We start from the raw sequence: 14,763 nt of genomic DNA, 5'->3' as shown, positions 1-14,763 counted from the left end.
GTGCGGCTGGCTTCCGGGTTGGATGTGCGTTGTGTCAAGAAGCAGTGCGGCTAGGTTGGGTTGTGTTTCAGAGGACGCATGGCTCTCGACCTTCGCCTCTCCCGAGTCCGTATGGGAGTTGCAGCGGTGAGACAAGACTAACTACTACCAATTGGATACCACGAAATTGGAGAGAAAAATGTAGTTGTTTTTTAAAATTAAAATAAAAAACTATATTATTACAGACAGAGTGAACCCATGCAACTTATTATGACTTGTTAAGCATTTAGGCTTAGTTATTGACTCAAGACATTTCAGCTTTTCATTTTTTATTCATTTGTAAAAATTTTGAAAAACATAATTCCACATTGACCTTATGAGTTATTGTGTGCAAGCCAGTGACAAAATATCTAAACGTAATACACTTTAAATTCAGGCTGTAAAACAGCACAATATGGAAAAAGTCCAGGTGTGTGAAGTGAGTACCGTCTGTATTTATCAAGGGGGAGGTGCGTCCCGGAAACTATGTAGCAGGTAATCCACATTACCTGGCAGTTTAACTTGTTGAATTTGGGACAGTTTGCACTGAGGTGTTTAAGCAGCCACTGTGTTTGACATTTTTCGCTTGCATGGCTGAGAAGAGGTTCAAAATAAGTTCTGACAATTATTCAGTTTGCTTCCCAGATTTAAAAAAAGTCAGGAGGGGGAAAATCTAAATTAAATACTGACAATATTGCATATATTCAACCTGGGGTTTGAAATTCAGTTGCGTTGCAGTTAAGCAGCGGTTGTGACTAAATACAAAATGACAAGAGAAACTGAGTGTTCCCTATAATACAGTGGTTAGACTAAATGTGTGCAAATTAATCTGTGGGAGGGTGACATCCACAGGGCAAAGCGGTGGTGCTGTACTTTTATAATCCAACCTTGATAAACAATATTCATTAGCTCTCAACCATGTTTGGCTTCAGTAATCAATGAGAGTTACACGTGAAATTGATTGAAAACATGCAATTATTTATACCAGAGTGCTTTAAATTATGATGTTGTGCTGCATTGGCTGTTCTCAGATATTATAGTATCACACACTTTGACGAGCGTGTTGAGATTGAACCCCCCTGTTTTCAATTCTACTCGATGCTGGTTACAGTGTGGCAACTTCTATACAATGTAACATCCTTGAGTGTGTCATTGTTTCATCAAGACATCGCTCCCTCTTCCTAATATAGGTCAGAGAGAGGCTCAACCAGTTATTCCTCTCAGTGGTAAATATATGTCTGCAGTGCCCAACACTCACAGCTCTTTGCTGCCACATTTCACAGATCTTGACAGTAACTGGATGGTAATCTCTCAGGGGAGAATTAGGTTCCTATTGGCAGTTGTGCTAGGAAAACTCATGGGGGCAATTTCCCCTAACACAGTCCAATCAATAACTTCTAATATTAACTACTAGTCACATCAATCCTTCTGATTCCTTAGGGTGGCAGGGGTTGCTGGCTGGCGGGGTTACTCCAGCAAAGTGTCCATTAACTATGACATTTCAATACCAGTGGGAAGAGAGGCTGGACTATGGCAGTGACAGCCTCTCAGAAAAACCTGCACTTCAGGATGGACATGGGTCACTCACTTGGTATATTTGTACTGTACATTATATGATTGTGACATCACAAGCTGGCTTTTAGAAATGTAAGTGTTTTGCTTGGTTGATATGGCAACCTTAATGTATCAGAACACAGAGTAATGTACAAAATACTGTATGTAGACTATTGAATCTAGGAAAAGAGCCTATTTCTTTGATGGACTGTGGTTAAATTCATCCTATCTCAAAGCTTTAATTTTTACCCAGAGACCACTGCCTCTGTAGTTAAGCAAAGGTAAAAATGTTGAACAACATTACTTTCACATTCGTAAGATTTATGACCGTAGAAAATGCTAAGGTAATCTCATACAGCAAATATAGCACCTGTCCTGGCATTTTCAAACAGTGGCTGTGGTTAGTCTGTGAACATTCATATTAATGCATCATGCAGGTTCCACACAGGTTGTGAAGCTTAACGTTTTTGTTACTTCAAATACGTGTGGGACATTTGAATAAAACGAACTCCCTGTGGCTCAAGTTACGTGCAGCAAGGCCTGGATTTGTATGTCCAGCACCACAACATCATTGCTGTGTAGTAACATCGTTGCTGTGTTGATTCAGTTGAAGTCAGAAGTTTACATACACTTAGGTTGGAGTCATTAAAACTTATTTTTCAACCACTCCACAAATTTCTTGTTAACAAACTATAGTTTTGGCAAGTCGGTTAGGACATCTACTTTGTGCATGAGACAAGTCATTTTTCCAACAATTGTTTACAGACAGATTATTTCACATATAATTCACTGTATCACAATTCAAGTTGGTCAGAAGTGTACATACACTAAGTTGACTGTGCCTTTAAACAGCTTGGAAATTCCAGAATATTATGTCATGGCTTTAGAAGCTTCTGATAGGCTAATTGACATCATTTGAGTCAATTGGAGGTATACCTGTGGATGTATTTCAAGGCCTACCTTCAAACTCAGTGCCTCTTTGCTTGACATCATGGGAAAATCTAAAGAAATCAGCCAAGACCTCAGAAAAAAAATTGTAGACCTCGACAAGTCTGGTTCATTCTTGGGAGCAATTTCCAAACGCCTGAAGGTACCACGTTCATCTGTATAAACAATAGTACGCAAGTATAAACACCATGGGATCACACAGCTGTCATACCGCTCAGGAAGGAGACGCGTTCTGTCTCCTAGAGATGAACGTACTTTGGTGCGAAAAGTGCAAAGTGCAAATCAATCCCAGTACAACAGTACAATATAGTAGAGTAGGGAATAGAATGGCTATTGGTTGTGTGTTGCTTGTGTTTTGATGGCTTGTGAGAGTGTGGTGTGTATTGGATCATCAACAATACTATTCCAATATTGTAGGCCTATTTGTGAAATATTTGGGGACATATAATAACTAATTATTTCTGTGTAGTCTTTCTGGGTTAGGATCTGTGGAATATATTCAACATCAATCTGGCTAATATCCAATTATTGAAGAATGTAGTGGGTATTGTAGAATTATATGGAAACTATTGGCTTTAATAGGTTTTATTGCAGAGGTAATGCTATCAATGAATATTAATTGGATCTACCAGAATCACCTTTTTAGTTTGACCTGACACATGTTAGGCTGAGCATAGAACTGACTGAATTATCAACAGGAATCAATACACCTTCACTCATCCTTGTCTCCACAGAGGAACATAAGTCACCTGGAAAACTGCCTCGAGACTCAATCATTAGCTGAGCATTGCATTCCAACATTTGCTTTGGTGACATCTGTTACCTTCAGGCACCTCTTTGGATACTGCCGTGTCGAGACTTCAGAGGTGTATGTTGATGTTGCTGTATGTATGTATGGAAAAGCCTACATGTACATCGATAGCTTTGAACAGTTGAAGTCGGAGGTTTACATACACCTTAGCCAAATACATTTAAACTCAGTTTTTCACAATTCCTGACATTTAATCCTAGTAAAAATTCCCTGTCTTAGGTCAGTTAGGATCACCACTTTATTTTAAGAATGTGAATTTTCTTTTCTGAGGTATTGGCTGATTTCTTTTGATTTTCCCACGATGTCAAGCAAAGAGGCACTGAGTTTGAAGGTAGGCCTTGAAATACATCCACAGGTATACCTCTAATTGACTCAAATGATGTCAATTAGCCTATCAGAAGCATGACATAATTTTCCAAGCAGTTTAAAGGCACAGTCAACTTAATGTATGTAAACTTCTGACTCATAATCCACTGTATCACAATGCCAGTAAGTGAAATAATCTGTCTGTCAACAATTGTTGGAAAAATTACTTTTGTCATGCACAAAGTAGATGTCCTAACCGACTTGCCAAAACTATAGTTTGTTAACAAGAAATCTGTGGAGTGGTTGAAAAATTAGTTTTAATGACTCCAACCTAAGTGTATGTAAACTTCCGACTTCAACTGTACATCTACAGAAACTTGAAGAATAGTCTTAGTCTCTTCACTATCCCTCCCTGCTCCTTTCTGCTAACCAACTCTCAGGATCTACATTTTGCCTCTTTTTATGGATAAGTTGAAAGAAAAATCATCTCTCTCTCTATTCAGCAAAGAGGGTAAAGCGGTATAAAACACTGGAGCAGGTGTCAAGATATTGACAAGATATATAACTCCATGTGTAGTAAGTCTTACTCATCCTTTAATCTTTTAATTAGGTTTTATGGTGAGGGGGAGGGCAGAGTGTGCTTATTTTAGAATGTTTCAGACTATTTTCAAGATCAAAGGTTGTAGCTGTATTGTATTGTATATGCTACTGCATGTCTACCTCTGACATGTGTTGGGATCCATGCTTGTATGTGCTGCTCGAGAGTCTATATTTAAACCGCTTTGATGACTTAGTAAAAGAAAACACAATTTTAAAAGGTTTCCTTTCTACCAGTTCAAATAGCAATCTATTCTCTTGCTCTCCATCTGCTTCGAGACCGTTCTCTCCATCAGTCAAAAGAAAAATGACTAACGCAAGAGCCAAGCCGCAGAGCATTGATACATAACTGTGCATGGCAATGATAAAGGCTACAGTAATAAAACAAAGAGAAGAAATCCCATTTGTAATAGGTATACATGAGCTATAGACAAGACCTAAAACAGATCTATGAACTAGAATTCTGATAGACCAATATCCTTATTCAAACCATTATTCTAAAATGTCCTATTTAGTTTCTAAGCTTCATAAAAGATTAGAGAGAAAAAAAAAAGATTGAATTTAGGCCTAATAGCCTCATGTAGAAAAATGTTGCTATTAAAAAGGCTTAAACACACTCGATGTAAAAGTCGGTGGAGTTGAAACGGAGTAGTGAAATGGATAATAGTATTCAATATTATTGCTGATTTGGTTATGTTCTATATCAATGCTAGGTCTAATAATGCAACATCAGCCGTTAGTAACACAGTAGAGTGGTCCATGAACAGTAAAGAAGGCCGTTGTAAGGGTGGTGCTTTTCAGTTATAGTAGTAATAGTGTAATAGCATTTGTAGTGTGCTCACATCTAGAGCCCATAAGAGAAGAACTGAGTTTCTCAGTCTCACACTCCGTACAGTGGCTCAGTCTCTTGAAAGTCACGCCTGATTAACAGTGCACGGAGAAAAAGACGATAGGAGGGTGGAAAAGGGGGAGAGCGTACGTTCAAAGTCAAAATGATAGTGAGAGTCAGAGGACGCATATGAGAGAGGGAACGAGTATTGAGAGAGAGATGAGCTGAACGCATTGCAAAGAGGAAAATATGAAAAATATGATTATGGCTCCGGTTGGTAATAGATGTTTATGGGCCATTATTTACTGTTTCTGTATTCATATACGTAGCGAGCCCAATCTCAGTCGGACTTCAGGGAATAACAAATGTCTTCCTTCATCTTATCACACATAACAAAACACAGACACACATAGGCCTACATACAAAATCTGCACACAATCTACACACAAACAAGCACTCACAAATGGGCACACCCTTTTACGTCAAAATCTCATTCAACAAATCCTTTAATTGCTTGATCAATATCCGTAGAACCATGCAAATTAAGCTAGTAGTCAATAGCGGCTAGGTCAGGTTGAATAACCAAGTAACGCTCACACAGTGACGCAGTCCATTGATCAAAAAATTCACCACGCTAAAATCCTGTGCCCCTTTCCACCACAAGGCCTTCAGGTCTCACCCTGCACCACTACCACCACAAACCATCTCCACATTGATATGTTTATGCTGGAGATTGCAGTTTTATGGGACACCAAAAATGTGTAAACTTGGAGATGTTGTAGAATTTGAGATGATGTTGTTGACTCATTTTCACAGACGAGCAGAAGAATACCAACACGAGACAAACTCTCATGCATGCAGTATCCCCAGTGTGTAAACTACAGTGTGTGACTAAGACACACACACACACACACACACACACACACACACACACACACACACACACACACACACACACACACACACACACACACACACACACACACACACACACACACACACACACACACACACACACACACACACACACACACACACACACACACAGGGATGAACTGGGATGTGTGGGTAGTTGCTGTAAGACAATAATAGTCTAAAAAATGTCCATCAGTGCGTCCTACCTTGTGTATTGGCAGCCAAAATGTCATCCCTGCTTCTCAGAAGTAGCATGATGGTGTGGCCTGGGACTCCTCTCTCCCTCTCATAGCCTCAGACTGAGGGAGGGTGAACTGAGATGCACACACATGGAAAAAGACAAGAAAGAGATGATTCACAATAGCCTAATCAAAAACTTTAAAACTGCTCTGTCATTGAACAATAACACAGGAACCTGTTACATCTACAAACAAAGTAACATTGAAGTATGTATTACATTATGACAGTTCATTTACATTTTGATGGCTATGATGATGCTGTGTATGCAGGCCTGAATATCCAAAGACCATGTGTAAATGGAAGGCTTTATAGAAAAAGACTCAACACATCAATAAGGTATGAGACACGAGGTAGTAAGAGACATATTTTTGGTCTTGGATTTTATTTCATACTACATTGATCTCTTGATATAATTGTGTACATAGGCTAGCTCTTGAGAACCCAAGGATGGCCAAAGGGGGCTTACAACTTCCCACTCTTGGGTTCTCAACTGAAGGTATGGACCACAGCAGGGTCCATGTTAACTACAATCCCGATGCTCTGTTTTAACGTTTGAAAACGTTAATAATCCTCACTTGCGATACATTTTTGGAAACATAAAGCCCTCTATTCTCAAATCAAAATAACTTCACAAATGCAAAATATACACTTACTGTACACTGTTTAAAGTGGTTTTAACACAGCTGCAGTCAACAGTAATTTTCAGTTACAACACTATTCTGACGCCCGTTTTCCGTTACACACAGGTGTTCGGAGACACTTCGATAGCTAATTAAAACAGGTGGTCGCCTCTGTCTTCCGTAAACAAGGGCTGTAACATGGAAATATGGCTGCCCCAACCCTATACATTTAAATGTTTCATTAATTTAGCAGACACTCTTATACACAGCGATTTGCAGAAGCCATTAAGGTTAAGTGCCTTGCTCAAAGGATTTTTCAGCTAACAGATTTTTCAGCTAATTGGCTCAGGGATTTAAACCAGCAAACTTTCGGTTACTGGCCCAACGCTCTTAACCACAAGGCTACCTGCCGCCCCTTTAAAGGTGTGTAGTAACTATTTTTTGATGTATTATTATTCTTTCTCGCTGATGTGAAAGTTAAGTTCTAAATGTTTACAAAACCGTATGGCAAGCGAGGCATAGTGACGTTCAGACAAAGCTTCAGGACAGCGTCGGAGCCTTTGTCTTTGGTGGCAGACAGGTTTATGTACAGACGGTATACAGGGCCTTCAGAAAGTATTCACCTGACTTTTTTCACATTTTGTTGTGTTACAAAGTGGGATTAAAATGTATTTAATTGTAATTGTTTATCAATGATCTACACAAAATACTGTAGTTATAGTGGAGAAAAAGTTCCAACATTTGTAAAAAATGTATGGAACATAAAAAACTTAATATATCTTGATTAGATAAGTATTCAATCCATGTCAGAATCCCCTTTGTCAGCAATTACAGATGTGAGTCTGAGTAAATCTTCTGTCACTATTCGTTTCAAAATTGTTCAAGCTCTGTCAAATTGGTTGTTGATCATTGCTAGATTTTCAAGCAGATTTACAATGCCTTCGGAAAGTATTCAGACCCACTGACTTTCTCCACATTTTGTCATTATGACATTTCTGCAATTTTATAAAAAATTCTAAACTGAAATATTACATAAGTATTCAGACCCTTTACTCAGTACTTTGTTGATGCACCTTTGGCAGCGATTACAGCCTTGAGTGTTCTTGGGTATAAAACTTGTCACACCTGTATTTGGGGAGTTTGTCCCATTCTTCTCTGCAGATCCTCTCAACCTCTGTCAGGTTGGATGTGTTGCTGCACAGCTTTTTTCAGGTCTCGAGAGATGTTTGATCGAGTGCAAGTCTGGTCTCTGGCTGGGCCACTCAAGGACATTCAGAGACTTGTTCTGAAGCCACTCCTGTGTTGTCTTGGCTGTGTGCTTAGGGTCATTGTCCTTCGCCCCAGTCTGAGGTCCTGAGCGCTCCAGAGCAGGTTTTCATCAAGGATCTCTCTGTACTTTGCTCCGTTCATCTTTCCCTTGATCCTGACTAGTGTCCCAGTCCCTGCCGCATAAAAACATCCCCACAGCATGATGCTGCCACCATACTTCATCGCAGGGATGGTGCCAGGTTTCCTCCAGACGTGACACTTGGCATTCAGGCCAAAGCGTTCAATCTTGGTTTCATTAGACCAACGAATCTCGTTTCTCATGGTCTGAGAGTCCTTTAAGTGACTTTTTGAGTGGCTTCTGTCTGGCCACTCCACCATAAAGGCCTGATTGGTGGAGTGCTGAAGAGATGATTGTCCTTCTGGAAGGTTCTCCCATCTCTCCTGGAGCTCTGTCAGAGTGACCATTGGGTTCTTGGTCACCTCCCTGACCAAGGCCCTTCTCCCCTGATTGCTTAGTTTGGCCCGGCAGTCAGCTCTAGGAAGAGTCTTGGTGGTTTCAAACTTCTTTGGAACCATCTGTTGGTCACAGATACCTTAAAAAAAGGTAGGGTCGTGCATCAGAAAACTAGTCAGTATCTAGTGTGACCACCATTTGCCTCATGCAGTGTGACATCTCTTTCGCATAGAGTTTATCGGTTGTTGATTGTGGCCTTTGGAATGTTGTCCCACTCCTTTTCAATGGCTGTTAGAAGTTGCTGGATATTGGAGGGAATTGGAACATGCTGTCGTACACATTGATCCAGAGCATCCCAAACTTGCTCAATGGATGACATGTCTGGTATGCAGGCCATTGACGAACTGTGCAATTTTACGCTTCCGGGAATTGTCTACAGATCCTTGAGACGTGCATTATTGCGCGTAAACATGAGGTGATGGCAGCAGATGAATGGCTCAGGATCTCATCACGGTATCTATGTGCATTCAAATTGCCATAGACAAAATTGTGTTCATTGTCCATAGCTTACGTCTGCCCATACCCTAACGCCACCATGGGGCACTCTGTTCACAACGCTGATATCAGCAAACCTCTCGCCCACAATGCCGTCTGCCATCTGCCCGGTACAGGTGAAACCCGGGATTCATCCATGAAGAGCACAGTGACATGGATGACCATTGAAGAGTGTCAGTGTGCCAGTGACCATTGAAGGAGAGCATTTGCCCCTGAAGTCGGTTACGACCGCAGTCAGGTCAAGACTATGGTGAGGACGACAAGCACGCAGATGAGCTTCCCTGAGATGGTTTCTGACAGTTTGTGCAGAAATTCTTTGGTTGTGCAAACCCACAGTTTCATCAGCTGTCTGGATGACTGGTCTCAGACAATCCCGCAGGTGAAGAAACCAGATGTGGAGGTCCTGGGCTGGTGTGGTTAAACGTGGTCTGCGAATGTGAGGCCGTTTGCACGTACTGCCAAATTCTCCAAAACGACATTGGTAGAGAAATGAACATTCAATTCCCTAGCAACAGCTCTGGTGGACATTTCTGAAGTCAGCATAGCAATTGCAAGCTCCCTCAAAACGTGAGACATCTTTGGCATTGTGTTGTGTGACAAAACTGCACACTTTAATGTGGCCTTTAATTGTACACAGAATCTCTAGTGACGATGCAGTGCTTTAGACCACTGTGTCACTCGGGAGGCCCGACTGAGGGACCTTAGAGATAATTGTATGTGTAGGGTATTATTCAAAAATAATACTATTATTGAACGCAGAGTGAGTCCATGAAACTTATTATGTAACTTGTCAAGCACATTTTCACTCCTGAACTTATTTAGGCTTGCCATAACAAAGGGTACTTATTGACGCAAGACATTTCAGCTTTTCATTTTAAATAAATTTGTAAACATTTCGAAAAACATAATTCCACTTTGACATTATGAGGTATTGTGTGCAGGCCAGTGAGAAAACAATCTCAATTTAATCCATTTTAAATTCAGGCGTAACACAACAAAATGTTGTGAAAAGTCAAGGGGTGTGTACTTTCTGGAGGCACTGTACGTTTAACATGACCGTCTATGAACGGGCTAGAGATAGGCCTACAGTATTTTTAGCATTATGAAAAAGGAATCCATTAAATGGATGGGGTGGTGTAAATGGCTTACTAGGCTACTGCTACAAATGTTTATGTCATGTGTCAAAACAAGGTTATTTTAAGCATCTAGGCCTATGTGGTAATATTACAAAATAATACTGAGTAGGCTACCCCCCTCCCCTCCCCAAACAATATGTAAAATATTATACTTTACAGCCTTATTCGAAAATGCATTAAATTTTAAAAAAAATCCTCATAAATCTACACACAATACCCCATAATGACAAAGCGAAAACAGTTATTTATTTTTAGATTTAAAAAAGAAAAAAATACCTTATTTGCGTAAGTATTCAAAACCTTTGCTCAAATTGAGCTCAGGTGCATCCTGTTTCCATTGATCATCCTTGAGATGTTTCTACAACTTGATTGGAGACCACCTGTGGTAAATTCAATTGATTGGACATGATTTGGAAAGGCACACACCTCCCACTGTTGACAAAGCATGTCAGAGCAAAAACCAAGCCTTGAGGTCGAAGGAATTGTCTGTAGAGCTCTGAGACAGGATTGTGTCGAGGCACAGATCTGGGGAAGGGTACCAAAACATGTCTGCAGAATTGAAGGTACCCAAGAACACAGTGGCCTCCATAATTCTTAAATGGAAGTTTTGAACCACCAAGACTCTTCCAAACTGAGCCATCGGGGGAGAAGGGCCTTGGTCAGGGAGGTGACCAAGGACCTGATGGTCACTCTGACAGAGCTCCAGAGTTCCTCTGTGGAGATGGGAGAAACTTCCAGAAGGACAACCATCTTTTCAGACGGAAGCCAGAAGCCAATCCTCAGTAAAAGGCACATGGCACCGAAAGACTCTCAGACCATGAGAAACAAGATTCTCTGATCTGATGAAACCAAGATTGAACTATTTGGCCTGAATGCCAAGCGTCACGTCTGGAGGAAACCTGGCACCATCCCTATGGTGAAGCATGGTGGTGGCAGCATCATACTGCGGGGATGTTTTTATGCGGCAGGGATTGGGAGACTAGTCAGGATCGAGGGAAAGATTAACGGAGCAAAGTACAGAGAGATCCTTGATGAAAACCTGCTTCAGAGCTCTGACAACCTCAGACTGGGGCAAAGGTTCACCTTCCAACAGGACAACGACCCTAAGCACACAGCCGGAACAAGTCTCTGAATGTTCTTGAGTGGCTCAGCCAGATCCCAGACTTGAACTCGATCAAACATCTCTGTAGAGACCTAAAAATAGCTGTGCAGCAAGGATCTGCAGAGAAGAACGGGAGAAACTCAAATACATGTGTGCCAAGCTTGTAGCGTCATACCCAAGAAGTCTCGAGGCTGTAATCACTGGTTTTTCAACAAAGTACTTAGTAAAGTAATTTTTGAATAAGGCTGTAACGTAACAAAATGTGGAAAAAGTCAAGGGGTCTGAATACTTTCCGAAGGGCACTGTATGTGGTAACATTACAAAATACTACGGCGTATTACACCCCCCCCCCCCCCCCCAAGACTCCATAGTCTTGGCTCATCTGACATGTTTTCAATTATCAGAGAGTAGGGATGTCATTTTACTCATGGAACATGGTTAAACTAGGCTACAAAACACTGTACATGGCACTGACCCTGGTTGTAATGGTTAGACAAGAACCTTTCCAAATGTACCATGCCCTTCTGAAGTTTAGAATGTACTGCTCTCCTGTTCTTTTTATGTGTAATTGGCTCGGATTTCAAGTTTAGTTTACCTCCCTCCTGTCCGGCCTACTCTGTAGCTTTTTCAGTGTTAAATTGAGAATATTAATCAACACATATTGGCCTCGACACCTCATGAGATGGGGCGTTTATTAACGAATTTGGCAGAGCATGAATGGTGTGGAGACATTCAAAATGTACCTTCCTTTGATTTATCTCCTCGCTAAATCCTAATCCTTTCTATCAGTTGATTGAGAATGTGGTCGGATTTTCGCGCCTCAAAACACTCAGTGGTTTCAGGGAAAACGGCACGAGCGCTAAATCCTCGTTGGGTCACAGTGTAAAGCCATGTTCAATGTAATTGCTCTCCAAAGCTCGACTTTTCTTTTTAGACCCCTTTTCTGAGATGCCGTATTTGTTGCTATAGAGTTTCCATCTGACTGCAGCGGATCTGTTATTGATGAACAAGGAATAGGGAGGATGGGAGAGGTTAAGAACACATAAATGGATGTGCAACCACACACACATGGTGAATTTGGCAATAGGCTTCAGAGGTCCTAAATGTGATTCATGGGAACTTCGAGAAAGGCATGTGCTTTCTTGCTGGGTCAGACAGACAGTGAATGAGAGCTTCCATTAGAACACTAGGCTCTTTATACCTAGTGTAGGTCCAAAATCCAGCAGGCACTCTGATTGGTGCTTGCACACAACCACACCTGACGCTTCTCTACACTGACGAGGCCAACAAGTGATGCTGTTTCCCTTCAGTACAAGCAATTATGTATTTTAACCAAATATACTGTATGTACTAAATTGTCTCCATTCCCCCTTAGTACGGTAGGAGTGTAATGAATAACTTATATTAGTCCTAATTATACCCATGCATATCTCAAAATACCCTACAAGAAATTTCTCAATGAATGAAAGTGGATTTGTCTGATCAAGGGGATGTTGCATAGGCCATACTTTAGATAAATAAATGATTAATTAAATATGCTGATAAATAATGAACTATGTCTCTAGGGCAACAGATTGTAAGTTCAATATTTCATAGATTGATAGGCCTCACACAGACACATGCTGTACACAACATAATCACAGTGACATACACTTAACACATAAACCAAGAGGGTGACCCTAAATGGAAACGTCAGAGAAAAATAGAGAAAGCTACCATCCAGCCACTATTTCTACCCATTAATACACACAAAATGGCATAAATGCTGAACACATTTTCCTGTAGTTAGATCCTCCCTTATGTCGTTGTGTCAATACGACTCTTCTTAATCAGCTATGATTAATTATAGCAGATCATGACCCATATTCTCCGGTCTTGGAGTGAATAAACTGCCAATAAATAGTCTCCTCGCCCCATATACTGTAGCTCCCTCCAATCACCAAGTGAGCAAGCCCAGTGTCTGATCCACAGATGCATTCAGTGGGTTGAATGAGAGGGAGACTGACAGATTACTCTAAGTTTGAGATGGTTTCATAATCTTAGGGAAGAAGTAGGCCTAAAACATGGGTTAGCCCTGTCTGTGTTAGACAGCATAGCGAGTGACAAAGCTTAGGGGTGGTTGAACGGAGATTCTGAATGTTCACAGCCCCTGCTGTCTGCTGGCCTTGCTATTGAGTCAGCAATGGCTGCAGCACGCAAAGCATGAAATGTAGAAGATGCAGGACAACGTTGTCTTTTTGATGGTGGAGATCATATGCAAACTTCTATGTTTTAGGATGAAACTCCAGTGTATTTAAATGGTTACTTAGGTTAAACAATTTCAGAACGCATCCTGAATAATTCACATCCAGTGGTCCTGCAGTGCCAAATGGCATTTTAGAATATGTCCATTTAAGGAAATAATAATATGCCATTTAGCAGACACTTTTATCTAAAGCGACTTTGTTGGGGCGTTGTTGGGGCGTTGTTGGGGTGTTGTTGGGGCTGTGTTTCTAGACCTAAGGAAGGCTTTTGATACTGTTAACCATGAGATTCTCATTTCAAAATAGTCCAAGTTCAACTTTTCCCCCGATGCCTTGAGATGGATGAAATCATACCTTGAAGGCAGAACTCAGTGTGTCAGAGTGAGCAATGAGCTGTCGCCCACTCTTAGCTCTGATGTGGGCGTGCCCCAAGGGTCAATATTGGGGCCCCTTCTGTTCAGCCTGTACATTAATGATCTGCCTTCTGTCTGTACTGGGTCTGAAGTTCAAATGTATGCAGATGATACAGTGATATACAGTGGGGAGAACAAGTATTTGATACACTGCCGATTTTGCAGGTTTTCCTACTTACAAAGCATGTAGAGGTCTGTCATTTTTATCATAGGTACACTTCAACTGTGAGAGACGGAATCTAAAACAAAAATCCAGAAAATCACATTGTATGATTTTTAAGTAATTAATTTGCATTTTATTGCATGACATAAGTATTTGATCACCTACCAACCAGTAAGAATTCCGGCTCTCACAGACCTGTTAGTTTTTCTTTAAGAAGCCCTCCTGTTCTCCACTCATTACCTGTATTAACTGCACCTGTTTGAACTCGTTACCTGTATAAAAGACACCTGTCCACACACTCAATCAAACAGACTCCAACCTCTCCACAATGGCCAAGACCAGAGAGCTGTGTAAGGACATCAGGGATAAATTGTAGACCTGTACAAGGCTGGGATGGGCTACAGGACAATAGGCAAGCAGCTTGGTGAGAAGGCAACAACTGTTGGCACAATTATTAGAAAATGGAAGAAGTTCAAGATGACGGTCAATCACCCTCGGTCTGGGGCTCCATGCAAGATCTCACCTCGTGGGGCATCAATGATCATGAGGAATGTGAGGGATCATCCCAGAACTACACGGCAGGACCTGGT

The 14,763-nt window shown here is 41.0% G+C and overlaps 1 protein-coding gene across 1 annotated transcript in view; it reads right to left on the bottom strand.

Annotated features, from left to right (window-relative positions):
* Positions 1-14,763, bottom strand: part of LOC139565525 (glutamate receptor ionotropic, NMDA 2B-like) — a 102,798-nt gene that overhangs the window by 81,856 nt on the left and 6,179 nt on the right. The window contains exon 2 of the mRNA XM_071385937.1: positions 6,185-6,292. Within this exon, the coding sequence (XP_071242038.1) occupies positions 6,185-6,211 (27 nt within the window). The 5' untranslated portion in view covers positions 6,212-6,292. The remainder of the gene's footprint in view (positions 1-6,184; positions 6,293-14,763) is intronic.

The sequence above is a fragment of the Salvelinus alpinus genome, chromosome 36, assembly GCF_045679555.1.
Source record: "Salvelinus alpinus chromosome 36, SLU_Salpinus.1, whole genome shotgun sequence".
Lineage (NCBI taxonomy): Eukaryota > Metazoa > Chordata > Actinopteri > Salmoniformes > Salmonidae > Salvelinus > Salvelinus alpinus.
Note: the sequence above shows the minus strand (reverse complement) of the source record. Positions and strands in the feature narration are given on the sequence as shown.